The sequence below is a fragment of the Mauremys mutica genome, chromosome 6, assembly GCF_020497125.1.
Source record: "Mauremys mutica isolate MM-2020 ecotype Southern chromosome 6, ASM2049712v1, whole genome shotgun sequence".
Taxonomy (NCBI): domain Eukaryota; kingdom Metazoa; phylum Chordata; order Testudines; family Geoemydidae; genus Mauremys; species Mauremys mutica.
Window position 1 is genome coordinate 119,216,093 of NC_059077.1, and position 19,792 is coordinate 119,235,884.

Consider the following 19,792-nt stretch of genomic DNA (forward strand, 5'->3'; position numbering starts at 1 on the left):
CTGATGGCCTCTAAACTCCTGATAATCATGACAGAAAAGTTGAAAATGGAAGAGGCTTTTCCCTTGTGAAGTGGTGTATAGTAGCAAACCAGCCTGAGGCCAAGCCCCACTAAATGTTCTGTTTTGTTGAACTATAATTGCCAACACTTGCTTTGTTTGCTCCAACTTATGGGTTTGTTTTTTTTCAAAGTGCCAGTAACAGAGTTAGGAAAAAAATACGTGCTACAAAAAACGAAGGCTGGGGAAACAGATTTACTTTTGTTTTATTCCATCAAGGAAAGGTTACAAAAACAATACACTGGTAAAATCAGATTCCACCAGTAACAAACATTCAACAGACAGTATATTTAAATCCATATAATCACAACATTCAAAATATCAATGTGCTTTATTTGTGTTTGGCCATCTTTAACTGTGAAGCTTAGTAGTACAGAGCTATAGATTACAAAGAAATAGGACATACTGTTTGGGAGTAATTATTTAGGGACCATTATGTCAAGTGAACAACTGAAATGAGGTAAGAGTAAACCATAAGCATTTGAAAATTTAAGGATACATAAAAAAAGTAATGTTCATTCTAAAATTAAGAAAAAACCCATCCAAAGCAATTTCTGAAAGCTTTCATGTTCACCACAAAATATGAAAATATGAACCTTTTTGCATAAAAATATACAAAAAAATCAGTCATTTTTTATATGAAGACCACTAGTTTGGTAATCACACTTGTGTTCCTGCCCTCTTCTCCAAGGCCTTAAAGCACATCCCCCTGAATACCAAGTACAACATTACTTCTGTTTAATATTTATGAGAGTGTTTATCAACATGATTAAATGATCACAGAGAAACCCCCAAGCCCAGTGCTTATATGGTCTTCCTCGCCATAGTATCGGAGTGCCTTTTCCACTACAGTGATATACCCTGAACAAGGCATAAAATGGAGGGTAGAGCAAGCTTCAGCTAAAAATACTGACTAAAGTGATCAGTGATGCTACAACCTCACAGGAAGCAAGTAAAAATAGTTGCAAAAGGACAAATTACCTTAATACAACAAAAGCTATCTACAAAGTACTTTGACTCCCATCAGTTTTCATACTACTTCTGTACGTTTTAATGTTGCAGAAACCACGTTGTCTTTCTGGCACCGTGCCTGTTTGCAACAAACTAAGCAGCACAAAAGACAAAATAAAATACTCCACGTTCACAAATAGGTGATATTGTAACATGAAGGACACTTTAAAGCTTTTTAGATAAAATTTGTTTCATTCCCCACCACCCAACCCCAACTGCCTGCTACTCCCTTTTCCCATACGTACACATACCCCTACTTTGCATTGGATCAGTTTATGCTGAAGTTGAAAATGTAGGGTATGTCTACATTGCGTACCTTACAGCACCATAGCTGTGCCGCTGTAAGGTCCCCGGTGTAGCCACTCTCCTGCTGGCAAAATAAAACCACCTCCAACGAGGGGCAGTAGCTTTGTCTCCGGCCAACAAAGCACTGTCCACACCAGTGCTTTTTGTCAGTAAAAAATGGTTAAAAAAGTGCATTGTAGACATAGCCATAGTAGCTACCTTCTGTTGCTTGACAAGATGGCATTCATATTAGGAGACCAGCTGGTAAAAATAATTCATGTAGGCTTTGTTGAATCTTAAGGCTTAGTTGAGAAGTAACACCATCCTCATTAAAAGGTGGCAGTCTGGTTTCAAACAGTAAAGATATCTGGGAAACCTGAAACATTACGGGAATTCAGAGTACTCTTACAACAACTGCATCAGGTACATCAGACCTCCCAAGTTTACCAAGTAGGGAAACTAAATAGCTTTTGTCAGCCTCCCTCACTTTCATATTCCACAAAGTGCACAATCAAGCATAGTTTTGATCACCAGGAGTGTTAGGAAAGGTTGAGGGTGACCTGGAGTAAGTTTCTAAGCCAAAGCCAACATTTAAATAGAAAGTAAGTTTCAACTCGTTTATTCAGGTATGGCTGAATTCACCTTCCAGCATCTAAATACTTTATTAAAGAGAGCACTTTTGAACAAACCAGTTTTTCTTAAATAAAGACTGAAGACCATTAATAAGATTGAGTGTAATTACCTTTCAGACTAAGCAGGCACTGGTAAAAATTACTTCTCTCCCTACTGAAATGTAACCACCATTTTACAATTAAACTCTCCAAATTTCAGTGTTATTCATGAACAGGTCTGATTATGACAAATTCAATCATAGGAAATAAGTGACCTCAATGTGCCAATACCCAAAACTGAGCAGAGAGACTTCACAGAAGGTAACATTTTTCATAATAACTTAAGCAAGAATTCATATGTTGCATTGATTATGCCCCACGATATAACAGAGCGATGGTAATTCAGATGGGCTCCTCTGAAAAGATGTGTCAGTTTTCTATCACGTTCTAGCCAAATCTTCATGAAAACTTTTGGAAAAGACTGAAATTCCCCACCAATTTGAGACTGCATGCGAGCTTTTACAACATTAATTGGGAAAAACAAGAATCCCAACATGGCACCCAACAGCCCTCCACAGATAAAGTCATTGACCAAATGAGCACTATAAGAAGTTGCTTCGGGCAGACACTGCTTGATGGGTCCTCGCAGACCAAAAAAGAGTACATTACTCGGTCCATTTCGGATCAGAATAGGTACCAAACCCCGATAATATTCTTTAATTCCATAGTCTTTTAGCACCTTGAAAGCCTGGTAAGTGTTTGTAAATCTGTCATGATGTTTGTGGTCCTGAAGCAAAGTCTGGACCCGCTCAAAAGGTGTAAGAAGAGCTTCTGAGGTTCCTGCAAGCACTGCTGCCACACTGCAAGTCACAAGTTCAGGTGCATTTGTGTGCCTCTGGAGCAGGGAGGAGAAATCCTCATACAAGCCAAACATCAGGGCAAGAGTTGTAGTTTTCTGCATTAATGGAGGGAGGAGTCCACGGTACAGGTTTCGGATTCCATCTCTCTGTAACTGACATACTGCCTCCCTTAATCTCACTCCATACAGTTGTTGTCGAAAGAGGACCTTCTGGATGGGAAAGGTGATTGCTATATTGGTGAAGGCTGCACAATATCCACAAAAGTAATGTTTACCTGAGTTAACTTTTACAAGGTGATGAGCAATATCTTGCTTTGAACTTATGACAAGATCTTCTGAATCCATCATATTGCTCTCTTTCTTTCTTCATACGAGTGTTGTCCTCTCCTACATCAAGAAGGTAAAGGAGAACATGAACAAAGCTGCACAGAACCCCGCTTTTTTTTTTAATTTGTGTATATAAGTCCTTTGCATGCACAAGGTCTTCAAGCAATTCCATTAAAATTCAGTGGACTAGAATGATAAATGCCACATTTGATAGCTCACACATGTACAAGTGGTTTCAGTGGCTGTATTACAGCTCTCAAAGAACTGAAAGATTTATACATCGTTCAGCTAACTGATACAAGGCAGGATAAAAAAAAGCAGGAAACTTTTTTGTTGATTAAATGCAAAAAGTTATACACAGAATGAAAGCTGAAAATGTAACTGGAAGTTAGTAAATTCAGAAGGTAAGGTTCCTAGGCTACACATTAGTAATTTTGACAATTGTTAATACAAAACAAATCAACAAAAGTTTGTGTTTTTTTAAACTTATTACAAGTCATCTTGACTATTCAGACTCATATTTTACATGACCTTGTAACAGACCAAACCTTATTTCTAAAGAACACATTTGCTATGGAGTAGAAATTATAGATCACAAACTACAGAAAATATGCGTATAGTCTCTAAAGAACTGTCTACATAATAACAACTTAACTCAGGGAAAGTAAGCAGTTGGACAGATGTCAATTAGCAACCTACATGGTTTTATCCAAAGGCAGAATGTCACAAAAATATAATGGGATGGGTGGGAAGGAATCCAAATCAGTGCTGATTGTACAATTTTGAAAGATCTTTTTGGTAAGGGTGAGATGCATTAAGGGATGGGAAATAAAAACCCACACAACCTGATTACAAAGAGAAACAGCATTCTGTAAAATACTGAATGCAACCTGAACATACAGTGGGTTTGGGGATGGGAGGGGAGAAGTTATCCCACTTAACCAAGCCATAAATTCAAATGTGGCTTGTCAAAATGATAAGGTAATTTAAGTAACTATGTCTGCATACCTGGTATTACAGCACAGGCAAGTAAGTATAAAAGAGCTGACTCCATAATTACAATTAATCAATCCTAGGCGCACACATTGTCCTGTTAAAGGTTAGAGAAGAACTGGGACAAGTGAGTTATTAATACAAGTATTATTTACAGAGAGTTCTAAATAGCTGCAATTTCAAAGTTTTGTGACCTACCTGAGAAAAGCTAGGAAGTCTTAGACCCAAATATATTATTTGTGTTTGGTTTTAATATATTTTTTTCCTTTCTTTAACATCTGATCTTAGGCTATATTGTTTGGGAATCTCATTCAGTTCTAGAATAGTTAAATATAGCTCAGACTTCTAAAAGGAGATATTTAAAGGTGTCTAAACTCTAAAACCTATCCTGCTTTGCATTCTCCATCAGAAGGCACGAGCATATGGGGTCATTTCCATAAGTGCAGTCACTGCCAGCCTGTGTGTGGTAGGCAGGATGCATGGGAAACCCTAAATAACCACAGCCAAGAACTGATCTGAACCTGATTTACATTTAAAAGTTTTACCAGTGTAATTATTTTGGTTAGGGGTTGATTTTTTTGCAGTAGTTATACCAGTAAAAGCCCTACTGTGGATGCAGTTATACAGTATAGTTTACTCCCCTTCCTGTACAGAAATACTAACATCTAGCTCTTATATAAACACTTTGCATCAGTAAATCTCAAAGCATTTTACACAAAGAAGGTATGTATCACACTACTATGTGAGCACTTTAATACTAGTATAACTACTTCTATACCGGGGGCTGAATGGCTTTAACTATCCTGGTATAGTGTCTGTAGGTCAATTTAGTTAAATCTACATAAAGGTGCCTTATACCCATGTAGCTATTGCTATAAAGAAAGAGAATAAGCTATAACAGATACAATTGCATCCATAACTAGGGTTATACCAATTTAACTATTTTAGTAGAAAAATTATACCCCTTCCTGAAATAATTAAACTGGAATAAAACTGTGTGTAGACAAGGCCTTAGGCAGCTTAACACCAAATGCACCATCAGTAGCAGCCTGTGGTCCAATAGTCATTTCAATCCTCATTTTCTATTGAAAATAATCTAAACAAAGAACCAAATGTATATAGGCCACAAATTGCGGCCTGCAAAGCAGCTGAATTCATGAGGTAAGGAGCAGTGTAGAACTACTACTTTACCCACCTCACCCTTGTTAAGTTTAACCAAAAAGCATCCCAGTTGTCTCTCAAGCACTTATTATTACCAAAGCCGGGCCTCTTGGGAAGAGGAGTTTCCTTTGAAGACTTTATGATAAATCTCTGCCTGCAGCAGTACTTTATAAGGAACCTGCCACTTCCTCCAATAGTGCTCAGAAGAACCTAGGCTACTTTTCAGTTAAACTTTATTGCCAGGGATATAGTCCTCAAGGATTAGGAAGAGATATAAACTTTGGTTTGTGCCTTTGTTGCCAATGCCTGTAAATCCCTACAGCTGTTATAACACCACCCAACTCTTATAGAAAGCTTTTCTCATCAGTAGATCTTAAAGCACTTTAAAAAGGAGATAAGCATCATTATCATCATCTCCATTTTACAGATGGGGAACCAAGGTCACCCAGCAGGCCAGAACCAGCCCTCAGAATGTCAGCTCAGCGCTCTACCCACTGGGCTACACAAACGACAGTAGGGTGAGGGAACTGTGCGAAGGGGATACTTTGTATCCCATTACCTTTTACCTTTTTGTACCTATTTAATGTGACAATGGTGAAAGATTAGGAATCTTCCTGACTTTTGGCGATGAGGTCCCTGCTGTGCACTACGGTAAGTTAGTAAGTGAACATGACATCACCAATCAGAGAGTGGGTTTTGATGACCTGTACCTAAAACATCTAATTAACAACCCAGGCAGTAGTACTGCAGACCTCCACGCACACCACCACGCCTCATTTCTAGAGGTGAAAATGTAGTTTAGTCTCCATGTCTTTAGTCTTAGGTTATATGTCTACACAGGAAGCACATCACCAGTACAGGAATATCTGTAAACTATACAGGCAAAGTACTCCTACTGTAGACACAGCTTTACTGGCAGAGCAGCAACTTGTACCAGTATAGTTAAAAACACCCCCCTGAACAAAACAAGCTGTACCAATAAAAGCACAGTTTTGATGGTATAACTGCATCTACACTAGGAGTGTCTGTCAGCATATCTGTGTTATCAGGGTCACAGCTCTGACCAATTATAGCTATGCCAGCAGAAGTCTTTGCTGTAGATCTGGCTTTGGTCTCTCTGCTAAGACCAACTAAAACAGTTCCAATGATAATGGCAAGGGCTTTTTAATTTTGGTTTAAATTTGGCTGCATGTTCATTAGGAATTTGACCGAGACCACCAAATCATTCCATATAGGTTACTCAGGAGCCACCTTTGGTAACTTTCGACTAATACCAGTTTGGGACTGATCTGAACTAGTTGATCTACAGGTAACATGCTCCCTAACTCCCTGCATCACACACTTCTCCAGGTCTGAGGTCTTTAGGAACTTGTCAATAAAAGCAAAAAGGGTGCCTCCTTCAATCATTTTAGCTTAACGTGACTGAAAAGCCCTAGTAACATACATGTAGAAACAGACTAAAACCTCTGAATTTGTGTTAGCTGGTCATATTGTAGCTTTTTTTACCTGGGTAGTCGAGACCCTTGTGAGAAAATATATAGTCTATTCCAGGGGTCGGCAACCTTTCAGATGTGGTGTGCCGAGTCTTCATTTATTCACTCCAATTTAAGGTTTCGCGTGCCAGTAATACATTTTAACGTTTTTAGAAGATCTCTTTCTATAAGTCTAAAATATATAACTAAACTATTGTTGTATGTAAAGTAAGAAAGGTTTTAAAAATGTTTAAGAAGCTTCATTTAAAAATAAATTAAAATGCAGAGCCCCCTGGACCGGTGGCCAGGATCCGGGCAGTGTGAGTGCCACTGAAAATCAGCTTGCGTGCCGCCTTCGGCACACGTGCCATAGGTTGCCTACCCCTGGTCTATTCCATTTATTATTTTGATGCAAAGAGGACTAAGCCATGTAAAGGCAGGAAAGGCAGAGGTGGGTAACACTGGGATTTGTTAGTTCAAATCCATATCAGGAGATAAAAATGTGTCTATGTAAACAAGCAATCATACAGGGAGGATACTGCTGCAAACGGCTGACAAGAAACTCAACTAGTACATGACAGAACTTACATGAATGTTAAAGCCTGGTTCTACTCCAAAAACTGACTCTAAACATGGCATTGTCTCACTGATTTTTGTATCAAATTGCCTAAATTTGCAAACAGAATTGTGTTCTAAATGCCAACTGGAAGTTTAATGGGGGTGGAGGGGAGAGAAGAGAGAAATAAATGAAAAATCTTCTCATAACCAAAATTCCACCCACTAAAGATGCTAAAATGGAATGCCACTCAGATTGGCTAGATCCCTTTACTTATTACATGCTTTGATCAAAGTGAAATAGTTAACTATGATGACATGCAAGCTATTAGGCTTCAGAATTAAATCTCCTTTTAAATGAATAGAGACAATTCAGACTTCCCTTATAACGGTTTCTGATCAGGCAGATTTAACTATACATTGGTTTACATTTGAAAATTACCTTCACAGCTACTAAAGGCTAAAGATTTTATTTCTTAAATAAATGTTACATTCTGGAGCAAGAGACAGAATATCAGGGTTGGAAGAGACTTCAGGAGATCATCTAGGTTCTCAAAGCAGAACCAATCCACAGGCAGATTTTTGCCCCAGTTCCCTAAACAGCCCCCTCAAGGACTGAACTCACAACCCTGGGTTTAGCAGACCAGTGCTCAAACCACTGAGCTATTCCCCCCAAAAATCATTGGCTAACCAAGCCACTACAAGAAATCCCAATTCAGCACCAACAGCTAGCTCTGCAAACTTAGTCTGAAAGTCAAACTCAGCTCTCCCTAGCACACTCCTCAATAAAGATTCTGCAGTTTGAACTCACTTAATTTTGTTGATAATGTGAAAACTGCAACAGAATCCAGAGAGAACTCTTTCAGAGCTCTATTGGTTCTGCAGGACTAATAGAAGTAAAAAGTAGTAATACAATAGACAATTAAGCAGAAACAACAATGAGTATACACAGAAAGCAAGTCCATTAATTAAGACTTTCATAGAATCATAGAAAATCAGGGTTGGAAGGGACTTTAGGAGGTCATCTAGTCCAAACCCCTGCTCAAAGCAGGACCAATCCCCAACTACATCATCCCAGCCAGGGCTTTGTCAAGCCTGGCCTTAAAAACCTCTAAAGATGGAGATTCACCCACCTCCCTAGAGAACCCATTCCAGTGCTTCACCACCCTCCTAATGAAAAAGTTTTTCCTAATATCCAACCTAAACCTCCCCCACTGCAACTTGAGACCATTACTCCTTGTTCTAAATCCATCCTCTTTGGAAGCCCCTTTCAGGTAGTTGAAAGCAGCTATCAAATCCCCCCTCATTCTTCTCTTCTGCAGACTAAACAATCCCAGTTCCCTCAGCCTCTCCTCATAGGTCATGTGCTCCAGCCCCCTAATCATTTTTGTTGCCCTCTGCTGGACTCTTTCCAATTTTTCCACATCCTTCTTGTAGTGTGGGGCCCAAAACTGGACACAGTACTCCAGATGAGGCCTCACCAATGTCGAATAGAGGGAAACGATCACGTCCCTCGATCTGCTGGCAATGCCCCAACTTATACAGCCCAAAATGCCATTAGCCTTGTTGGCAACAAGGGCACACTTTTAACTCACATCCAGCTTCTCATCCACTGTAACCCCTAGGTCCTTTTCTGCAGAACTGCTCCCTAGCCATTCGGTCCCTAGTCTGTAACAGTGAATGGGATTCTTCCATCCTAAGTGCAGGACTCTGCACTTGTCCTTGTTGAACCTCATCAGGTTTCTTTTGGCCCAATCCTCTCATTTGTCTAACAGTTACTTTTCAGAACAATGAAAAAACTGGTAAAGTCATACTTTACAGCTACCTTTCTCAGCCATACAGGTTTATTAAAATAAGCCTGCTCAGGATGAAAAATACTTCTTGTGTTGTCAAAGAACATATTTGTTGACAGTCTAAAGCAGAAATTCTCACTCCATGAGGTATGACCCAAAGTGAGTTGGAAGGGAACACCAGCTGGGCCACACAACAATGGTGGAGAAACCTAAAGAAATTATTAAAGCTATACAATCTCTCAGTGTAAGATTACTCCTGGGGAAATTCTGCACCACTGAGTGCATGCATAATTAATGTGCCATGCGTAATTTTTTTTCCTCTGCAGAAAATAACTTCTGCTGGAAAGTTGCTGCAGTTATACCTTTTGCCGATGAGGGGGTGGAGGGACACATGGGGGAAGGAGGGGCTGAGTGGGGGCGCAGAGACATGGGATGCAGGGACACAGGGATGGGAGAGGGGGCTGGCTGAGGGGGCACAGGGACAGATGGGGAGGGAGCGCAAGGACACATGGGGGTACAGGGGCAGATGTGCCTGACTGAATGGGAGAGGCAAGGGGTCAGCCAGGGTCTGCATCGGGGAGGCTCTCTAACAATCCCTCCCTGCCATGAAAAATAACCTGTTCCATACTTCTCCCACCCACACCCAACAACCCTCCAGGCTCACTCCCAAGCTCCTTCCCTCTCCCTCAGCTCCTCCATTACCCCAGGCTCCCCCAAGCCTTTGCATTGCTTCTGAGGGGGGCAGCAAATACAATTCTGTATTGCAGTTTAAATGAATTACTCAAAGTTCTGTATTTATACGCCTAATAAGGAATCTATTTGACAAAAACATTTCCTGAATCTTTTTCATTGTCTGTATTGTTACAGATGTACTTGCTGACAGGTATTTTGAAATAAATTACCAACATAATTGAAATTTGTGTGATTATATTGTATTTTGACAAATTAAATATGCAGAATTTTAAAATATTGTGTGCAGAATTTTTATTTTTTTTTATGCAGAATTCCCCCAGGCGTAGGTAGGATCCATATGCTGCCTACTTCCCTAACACTCCAACCCATGCAATGGGGCTCCTCAGTCTTCACCACCTATTAGCCCTCAGCTAGAGAAGGAGCACTTTTAAGAGGGTGCACAGCTGCTCACACAATCCCTTGAAGTGATGATGCCTGTACTCCTAAGTGCTGGTACAAGGTGGAACACCGAAAGGAGATGTCCAACTACACCACACCCCAGTGCAATTCCTTGCAGTTGCTATAATCCTTTACAGCCTTTCGGTGGGTTGTCACATGAAACAGATGGTTTTAGGGACCTGATGCAAAAAAAAAAAAACCATTCGAGGACCACTGGTCTGAAGCACAGAAGCAGCTTAGGATAGGATCTAAATTTAGATCAGAACTACCTCCCAGGGAAAAAAAGGCTGAGCCAACTCCTAAGCAGGTTTTTCTTGTGCTTATAATTTTCCTTTGCGTTCACTCCCAGTTGAGAGCTTTTTAAAGTTCTCTACTTTCACCAAGCAATAAGGATGTTTTCTTTTAATTACCTTGTTTTCTTTATGTTCATTCTTTAAAGGGGCACAATCAACATAAAAGTCATTTTAAAAGTCTGTGTTAACATTGCAGATTAAGTCATCAAAGAACTATAAAAGTCTAATTTACTTTTCTGCCCGTATGCTGTTTGCTTTGTTACAATTCAATCAGCTAGAACAATAAAACGAGACTCATTCAGTTTCAGCTTTGTTCCCAAGACATTTTTACTTTCTATGGGTATGTCTACCCTGCCCATGTTACAGTGCAGCCACGCTGTGATGTGGGCAGTGTAGACATGCTTTAGCACCAGGGGAGAGTTCTCCTGACGATTAAAAAAACCCAACCCAAACGAGCAGTGGTAGCTTTATCGCCAGGAATAAAGCGCTATCTATATGGGTTTGTTTACACTGAAGTTGTCGATAAAACTTTCGTCTTTCACAGGTACTTAAAAAAGCCCCCCACGAAAGACAAAAGTTTCGCTGACACAAATGGCAGCGTGAACGCGGCTTTGTCAGCAGGAGCGCTCACATGTCCAGAGATAACATGCTTGTTAACAGCAAAAATGTTTTTAAATAAATATAGAGGTGAGAAATAACAGACCTCAACCCTATTGTCCCTCTGCAAATTTGTGTACGCAGAGTCAATCCCTTACCTCTCTCAAAGTGCAAAGTTTCAAAAAGTTCAGTGAATAGAAGATTGTTAGGGGCGGACTAGATCTGGAGAAGGAGAGGAAGTCTGGAGAGAAATGTGAGAAGGGAGGGACAGGCAGTAGAAACAAAAGTGAAACAGTTTGAGCAGCATATTCCAGAAGTCTTGAGGTCTTTCTGAGTGTAGCCTTCATTGATTTGAGATCCACCATACCATTCTCTCACTAAAAGGGAAAATCTATAATGGCAGCAGGCCGTAAAAGAGACCCACTTTGGGTCTCATCTATCTCTGAGTTGTGAAGAATATGTGTTAAGGTTATAACAACCAACAAGAATGTACTTTTATGTAGAAATCCATGATTAAATCAAGTCTTCCCAACTAGTGATTTAAATCAAATCCACTCTGTTCAGTGTTAAAACTTTTGTCACTCGGGGGGGGGGGGGGGAGGAGGTGTTTCCAGACCCCTAACCAACTAAAGTTTTAGCGCTGAATGTGGCCGTGTGTAGACAGCCTGAGTCTCTCCACATAGAGTTTAAAGGCCAGAAGAAACCACCAAATCACCTTGTCTGGCCTCCTGTATATCACAGGCCACCCACACACCATACTTACAACTGAAATCAGATCAAAGCAGGATGGATAAAAATTGAATTTTTTAAATTTAAATCAGATTTTTTAAATTTATATTATGATGTTTTTCTTTTTAAAAATAAAGCTGTTTAAAATTAAATCTGAAGTTACTATAAGTCACTCAAAACATTTAAACAAAACTGAGACTATCAAAAACTTTGAGTTAAAGGCTGCTTTTCTATATAAAGGAAGTTGTTTTTCCCCATTCTAACTTTTGAGGTCAAGCTTTATAAATATGGCACAATAGCTCAGTCTAAGTAACGTAGGAGATAGCCTTAGGGTATGGCTACACTTATGGTTTGCAGCGCTGGTAGTTTGCAGCGCTGGTCATCCAGCTGTGTAGGAGCAGCGCTGGTGTGTGGCCACACTCACAGCTACCAGCGCTGGTGTGTGGCCACATTTGCAGCGCTGCTGGGAGTGATGCATTATGGGCAGCTATCCCAGCATTCAAGTGGCCGCAACGTGCTTTTCAAAAGAGGGGGGTGGAGTGGAGTCTAGTGTGACAGGGAGCGGGGGGAGAGAGAGAGTGGATTTTTGGAGCCAACACTGTGTGTTTAGCTTCCTGACTTGAAAAATCAGAACATGTTTCCAACCCCTTCAGTCTTAACTCTTAATTGCAAACAGCCTGCAGCCAACACGACTCCCCGCTGTTTCATTCCCTCCCTGCCTGCCTCTCATTTGATTGTTTACAGCCAGGTACAGATGATCACAGCAAACAGGAGCTCTGTTTGTTTTTTAGATAAGCGGCAACGCAACGGAGCTCCGATCAGAGCTCGTTCACAACAAAACAAAGAGAGGCTGCATAACAAAACAAAGAGAGTAATTTATAAAAGCATTCTGGGATACACCTTATACCTTGGAGGCCAATCACAGCGCTGGTGTGTGGCCACACTTGATGACCAGCGCTGCAGCACCAGCGCTGGAATCCTTATTCCCCATGCTGAGTGAGGTGTACGGCCAGCGCTGCAGCCAGGGAGTTGCAGCGCTGGAAGTGCCCTGCAGGTGTGGCCACTTACTAATTGTAGCGCTGGTGGAGGCTTTCCAGCACTGCAAATCGCCAGTGTAGCCATACCCTATGTCTTGAAGACGAGACTAAAGCTACACAAACACTTTGGTCAGTAAAATTTTACATCGCTCGGAGGTGTGAAAAACACACCCCTCGGACTGACATACGTTACAATGACAGAAGTGCCACTGTGGACTGTGCTATGTTGGCAGGAGACACTCTCCCATAGCCTTAGGCTAGAAGGAACTTAAGCTCCAGTCACTTTTACATAAGCATATTTTAAAGTTTTTGCAGGCTGGCCTGAAATAATCAGTTTAGTTCACTGACTACAGTTAATCCCTGTTTAATAAGTTACTTAGCTGTAAATGTGAAACATTTTGATGCGAAACTTATGTATCCAAACACTTAAGGGGTATTTTTGTAATAAAAAATAAACTTTATATGCTTTTTTATGTATTTAAATTCCAGTTACCTTTCTACTTCAGCTTGACACAAACAATGCGGGGGAGTTAATTGTCTGGTACATAAGCAATATATCATTCACCATTTTCTAATATACTAAAAATTTACAACAAATAAGCTATATAATAGCTTAAATAAGTGTACAATTATAGCGTGCCCTCCAAGGTGCAAAAAGATGTAACAAATCTAGTGTAAAGCCTCTATTTAGTTGAAAGTGAAGACCATTAAAGCATGTTATCAACCAGTGAGAACATGCCTTTCTTTGGAAAATAAACTTATCCATTCGTACTTCAGTTTATTAAAAAAAAAATGGTTTAAATTGAGGCTTTCCACTTGATCAGTGCACCCCAAATCAAAGTCATATAGCCCACGGACTGTTACACGCCAACACTGAGAATAGGAGAGACGGAGGTGCACCCAGGGCCGGCTTCAGGGGTTTTGCCGCCCCAAGCAGCCCCTCTCCCACCCCACCCCCCAAAAAAGCCGCAATCGCGACTGCGGCAATTCAGCGGCTGGTCCTGCGCTCCGAGCGGGAGTGAGGGACCCTCTGCCGAATAGCTGGACATGCCGCCCCAAACACCCGCTTGCTAAGCTGGTGCCTGGAGCCGGCCCTGGGTGCACCACTGCCCCGGACTGAGCTCTAGCCACACCGTCCTGGCAAGTGGCTCGCACCCACTCGCTGGGAATAGGGTGACCAGGCAGTAAGTGTGAGACAGCAGGACGGAGATGGGGGGTAACAGGTACCTATATAAGAATTAAGCCCCCCCCCCCAAATCGGGCCTGTCCCTATAAAATCGGGACATGGGGTCCCCCCAGCTGGGGACGAAGGTGAACCCCAAGGGGAGAAGAGCCCTGGCTGCCCCTCCCCCCGGCCCTGGGGCGCGCGAGGGTGAAATCGCGGACACGGAACATGTCACTGGCGCCAGGCGGCTCCCGCCTGGGCCCGCGCGCCCGACCCCGCCCAGAGCCGCGGCTCCCTCCAGCGGGAGGGCGGGTCCCGCGCGCGCGCGGCGGCCGCCAACGCTCCCCTCACCCCCGTGCCTAGGAACGGCGGCCCGGCGCGCGGGGGGGGGGGGGGGCGGGGCTCGCCCGGCACCCACAGGCGCTACCCTACCCCCCAGGGCAGGCCCGGCCCCGCGGGGGGGGAGGGGCGGCGACTCACCCGCGCCGGCTCCATGGCCGCTCGCGCCCGCTGACAGGAGCCGGGCCCGGCACCCTCCTCCTCGGCCACCGCCGGCCCAGCCCGACGTGCCCCGCTCTGCGCCTGCGCGCGTGCTGGCCAGTAGCGGCACGTGACCTGGACGCCAGGGCCCCGGCGCGGCAGAAACGCGCCACGTGACCAGGGAATGTAGCCTGGCCCCGCCCCCCTCCCTGACTCTCCAGTAGCTTCGAGCCCCCAGCCCCGACCCAATCAGCGGGAGAGCCGGCCTCTGCGTCGGCACGGCCTCGCGCCAGGCCCGTGCGCGCGCGCGTGGAGCACGGGGGTCAAGGGAGGCCGGCCGGGGGCGGGGCGCTCCCAGCACGGACTGGCCCCTCCCCCCCCGTGACAGCTCCGCAGAGACCCCCAGCCCCCCGCGCCTGCGCCCGGGCACCGTGGCGGGGCGCCGCCCGCTGAGCCGCCCCGCCTGCGCCCACGTCGGATGGGGGCGGGTCCTGCCCCCTGCACTGGGGGCTCCTGCCCCCCCCCCGGCACAGCGCCCCACCTCAGCCCCCTCCCCGATTGCTGGGGGCGCGAATCTCCCGGGCCCCCGCGTCCCCCTAGCGCCTGGCCCCGTGTGGCGCAGCTGCGCCCTGGAGCGCTTGGCGAAGAGGCTGCTACAGCCAGGGCAGGGCGGCTCCCGCGGGCGCAGGGACCCCGCTCTCCGGGGCAGGACAGGAGCGCCTGGCGACACAGCACGGCCTGCCCTGGGCAGTGTCATAGAGCGGGGTCGGCAACCTTTCAGCAGTGCTGCGGCCGAGTCTTCATTGAGTCACTCTGATTTACGGTTCCGCGTGCCAGTCATACATGTTAACCTTTTTAGAGGGTCTCTTTCTATAAGTCTATACTATAGAACTAAACTATTGTTGGATGTAAAGTAAATAAGGTTTCAAAATGTTTAAGAAGCTTCATTTGAAATTAAAATGCAGAGCCCCCCGGACCGGTGGCCAGGATCTGGGCAGTGTGAGTGCCACTGAAAATCAGCTCACATGCCGCCTTCGGCACCCGTGCCATAGGTTGCCTATCCCTGTCATAGAATCTCAGGGCTGGAGGGGCCCTCAGGAGGTCATCTAGTCCAACCCCCTGCTCAAAGCAGGACCCATCCCAACTAAATCATCCCAGCCAGGGCTTTGTCAACCTGAGCTTTAAAAACCCCTAAGGATGGAGATTCCACCACCTCCCTAGGTAACCCATTCCAGTGCTTCACCACCCTCCTAGTGAAACAGTGTTTCCTAATATCCACTGTGATAGACCCAGGCCAGCTGGGAACAGCAGAGTAGGAGAAGGGAGATATCCTGGTCACTGGATAAGCAGTTTTCTGTTCCCTGAGTGACCAGAGCAGGGGCTGCTCCAGGCTATTGAGAACACCTGACTCCAATTAACATGGTAAGAGTCAGGTGAGGCTGTTAAGCACTTCACTCTAATTAAGGGTTAGAAGCTGATGTAGAAAGGTAACTAGAATTTAAATACACAAAGGGTATAAAAGGGCTCACTCCAATCAGGCCAAAGTGAGCCAGAGGAGAGGAAGTGTGTGTGAGAAACTGGGAGCAAGAGGTGTGCAAGAAGCTGAGAGTGAGTAGGTGTACTGCTGGAAGACTGAGAAGTACAAGTGTTATCAGACATCAGGAGGAAGGTCTGGTGGTGAGGAAAAAGAAGGTGTTGGGAGGAGGCCATGGGGAAGTACCCCAGGGAGTTGTAGTAGCTGTTGTGCAACTGTACCAGGAGGCACTCTAGACACCTGCAGTCCACAGGGCCCTGGGCTGGAACCCGGAGTAGAGAGCAGGCCCGGGTTCCCTCTAAAACCTCCCAACTTCTGATCAAACACAGGAGGAATTGACCTGGACTCTGGCTTCTACCAGAGGGGAAGGTCTCTGGGCTGTTTCCTGACCCACAGGGTGAATCTGTGAGGTGAGCAAATCTGCCAATAAGCGCAGGACCCACCAAGGTAGAGGAGGAACTTTGTCACACCACCCTAGACCTCCCCCACTGCAACTTGAGACCATTGCTCACTGTGTCACTCAGAGGTGTGAGTTTTGTAATATAGAGGAGGGCAAAGTAGGTGCGAAGTGCTGCAATTGACAGTAGAACCTAACTTGTGGCTGAGAGAAAGCTTTGCCATGAGCACCGATTCACTGCCCCATAACTTCCTTTCCATAGAGAAGAACATTCAGGGCACCTATACTGAAAAGCACTATGTAAGTGGTAATATTATATTTAAACCCAGGGGTGGCTCTAGCCATTTCGCCGCCCCAAGCACGGCGGCACGCCGCAGGGGGCGCTCTGCTGGTCGCTGGTCCCGCGGCTCCGGTGGACCTCCCACAGACGTGCCTGTGGATACTCCACTGAAGCCGCAGGACCAGCGGACCCTCCGCAGGCACGCCTGTGGGAGGTCCACCGGAGCTGCCTGCCGCCCTCCCGGCAACCGGCAGAACGCCCCCTGCGGCATGCCGCCCCAAGCACACGCTTGGCGGGCTGAGGCCTGGAGCCGTCCCTGCTTAAACCTCTGATACAGAGTTAAGATATGTGTGACCTGCGCAACACAAGCTTAACTCTGCCCTCTTTGAGTGATGCCCCAGCATGCCAATAACATAGGTTAGTACTCTACCCTCCAAGATGCTACAGAAGTTAGAACACTTCAGGAACAGAATGCTTGAGCACTGTTGGACAGAGTCTAGCACCTTTTTGCTAAAGGAAAATTTGAGTTTAGGCTAGGCATAGCAAATAGGAGCTGTTGCACACCTGGTCTACACTTAGGGTGACCAGATGTCCCAATTTTATAGGGACAGTCCTGATTTTTGGGTCTTTTTCTTATATGGGATCCTATTACCCTCCACCCCCTGTCCTAATTTTTCACACTTGTTGTCTGGTCACCCTATCTACATTTAAACACTGAGCCTCTTCCACACAAACCATCCTTGTCCGAAGGATTCTGTCTGAGACGTTGCCTTTGCTTACTCCTTGCTAAGCCTCAGAAGCCAGTTGTATGCCACCAGACTGCTGACAATCCCCATGCAAGAGGGCCTTGTTCATCTCAGCTGACACAGCCTGCAGAACTCAGTGCTGGAATGAGTCAGACCTGATCCTTCAGGGTACACATGCACCGAGCCTCATATCACAGCAACAGGTCTGCCAACCAATTTAATATACACTGAACGGTGAATGGCAGTTGCATGCACGTAAATGCTGGATTTCAACTCTCTGGAACACAATACAAACAATGGCGTATTCTTTTAGTCTTTAATCATATCTGCTTATTTTGGCAGCAGCTCTACTGAGGATTTCTTGCCAGCTCCAATGTGGAAAAGTTAGAGTTAACTCTTTATATCCTGGTTTTCAGAGGTTTACGTGTAGGTGCGCTCAGCGTTCTGGAAGAGTATGAGGCAATGCCACACAACTTGAACTTTGCATCAGTGAAGTTTAAGAGCAATGAATTGCCATCCCCGTCAGGCTGGAGGGGCTACTGCTGGAAGAAAGGTGGTAGTCAAAGGACTGTGAGGAGCACATCTGCCACCAGGAGGTGCTGATGGGGAGTGGAGCCCCAGACTCTATACTCCACTTACGATCTAGAGTAGGGGAAGGGGACTTTGCACAACCCTCTGCAGCACAGGCAGACTGCAGGAGTAGGAAATAGACCATTCCTCTCAATAGGGTGTTCTAAGGGTATGTCTTCAGTACCAATATTAAAGCATTGCCAGCAGTGCTTTAACGTGGCTGTGTAGTCGTGGCACCAGCACTGGGAGAACCCACCCCCACGAGGGGAGTAGTTACCAGCCACTGGTGCACTGTCTACACAGTCACTTTACAGTGCTGAAACTTGCATCGCCCAGGAGGGTGTTTTTCCCCAAAACACACTCTCTCCCCTCCCCCACATACATACAACACAGTCCCTGACACATTCCACCCCACCCCCATTTGAAAAGCACATTGCAGCCACTTGCACACTGGGATAGCTACCACAGTGCACTGCTCTTTGTGGCATTGCAAGACCTGCTAATGTGGCCACGCCAGTGCCATTGCAGCTGTCAGTGTAAACACACAGCAGCATTTTCCCTGCTGCAGTCTCCAAAGGCTGGTTTAACTCCCAGCGCTCTGCATCTGCAAGCACAGCCATAGCCTGAGCTGCCAACAGCAGGACTCGACTTGACAGTGCCTGGGTGCCGTGCAGGTTCAATGGCTGTAGCATGTCACCTAGACTGAGCCACGCCTACTCCGCCATCAGCCTGCCTGCAAACGCTCTGGCTTGTGACAGAGCCCCAGTCTTGCTTCAGGTGCACAAATGACTTTTGTCAGCATGAGCCACATTGTAGATCCAACTTCTACCAGGAATAACTCTTAAATGACCATTTTCTCCTGATGGGCAGTAGGTGCCAGACGCTAGCCGAGATAAACCCTGACTGGGTGAGATCAGTTTGGGGAGGATCAGAGCCATCATTTGAGCCCCAGTTGTACCCATCAAAAGCTGTAAGAACCATAAAAAAGTTGATGTCGTTGTTTTTGTAAGGGTGTGTGTGTGTGTATATATATATATATATATATATCAGGAATCTCTAGCTTAAATTAACTCCAGTTTGAACCACTAACCCTCCATCAGAGCTCCTTGAGGCACAGCAGTTTTCAAGGAACTTGAAAGTAAGCATGTGGATTTTAGAACACTTAGAAAAATCAGCTGTTAAACAATATGCTTATCTCAACCTTAACTACAGTGGGTGCTACTACCCTACTATCATTTCCTTCACGCTCAGCAGATCTGAAGTCCACTGAACTGCACTAACATAAGGCAGGACTTTCATTACACTTCCCTGTAAGCGGAGTTTCAATATCTCTAGTTCACCATAGGCGCTCTGCTGTATCTTGTTGCTTCAGACATCGTTTTTGATTGATCTTAGAGAGGCCTGTTTCCAAATGAAGGAAAAAAGCCATGTGATCTTAGGACATAAATCTTGATATGCGCCTCTGCAGTGTTCTGCCTAGTGGCAAAAACCACTAACTTGCTTTCCTGTTTGGCTGCTGCTGAACATGCCTCAAACACAGCATTGTGTTCTTGTAATATCGATCTCTTCTCTCCTTAGATAGTGACAAGGTGCTTATAAACTGGATATCGGCATACTTCATATACTGATTTGCGATGGTTATAATGGCAGTACCATTCTCCCTGACTGAATGAAAATTCTAGGATTTTCATGATTAAAACGTATGAGTC

The 19,792-nt window shown here is 44.9% G+C and overlaps 1 protein-coding gene across 1 annotated transcript; it reads right to left on the minus strand.

Moving 5' to 3' along the window:
- Positions 1-246: 246 nt before the first annotated feature.
- On the minus strand, positions 247-14,734 carry SLC25A51 (solute carrier family 25 member 51). The gene is made up of 2 exons (XM_045022475.1): positions 14,557-14,734; positions 247-3,210 (listed from the first exon to the last, which is right to left on the minus strand). Exon 2 carries the CDS (start codon positions 3,169-3,171, stop codon positions 2,296-2,298), a length of 876 nt encoding a protein of 291 aa, XP_044878410.1. The 5' UTR covers positions 3,172-3,210; positions 14,557-14,734; the 3' UTR covers positions 247-2,295.
- Positions 14,735-19,792: the final 5,058 nt, after the last annotated feature.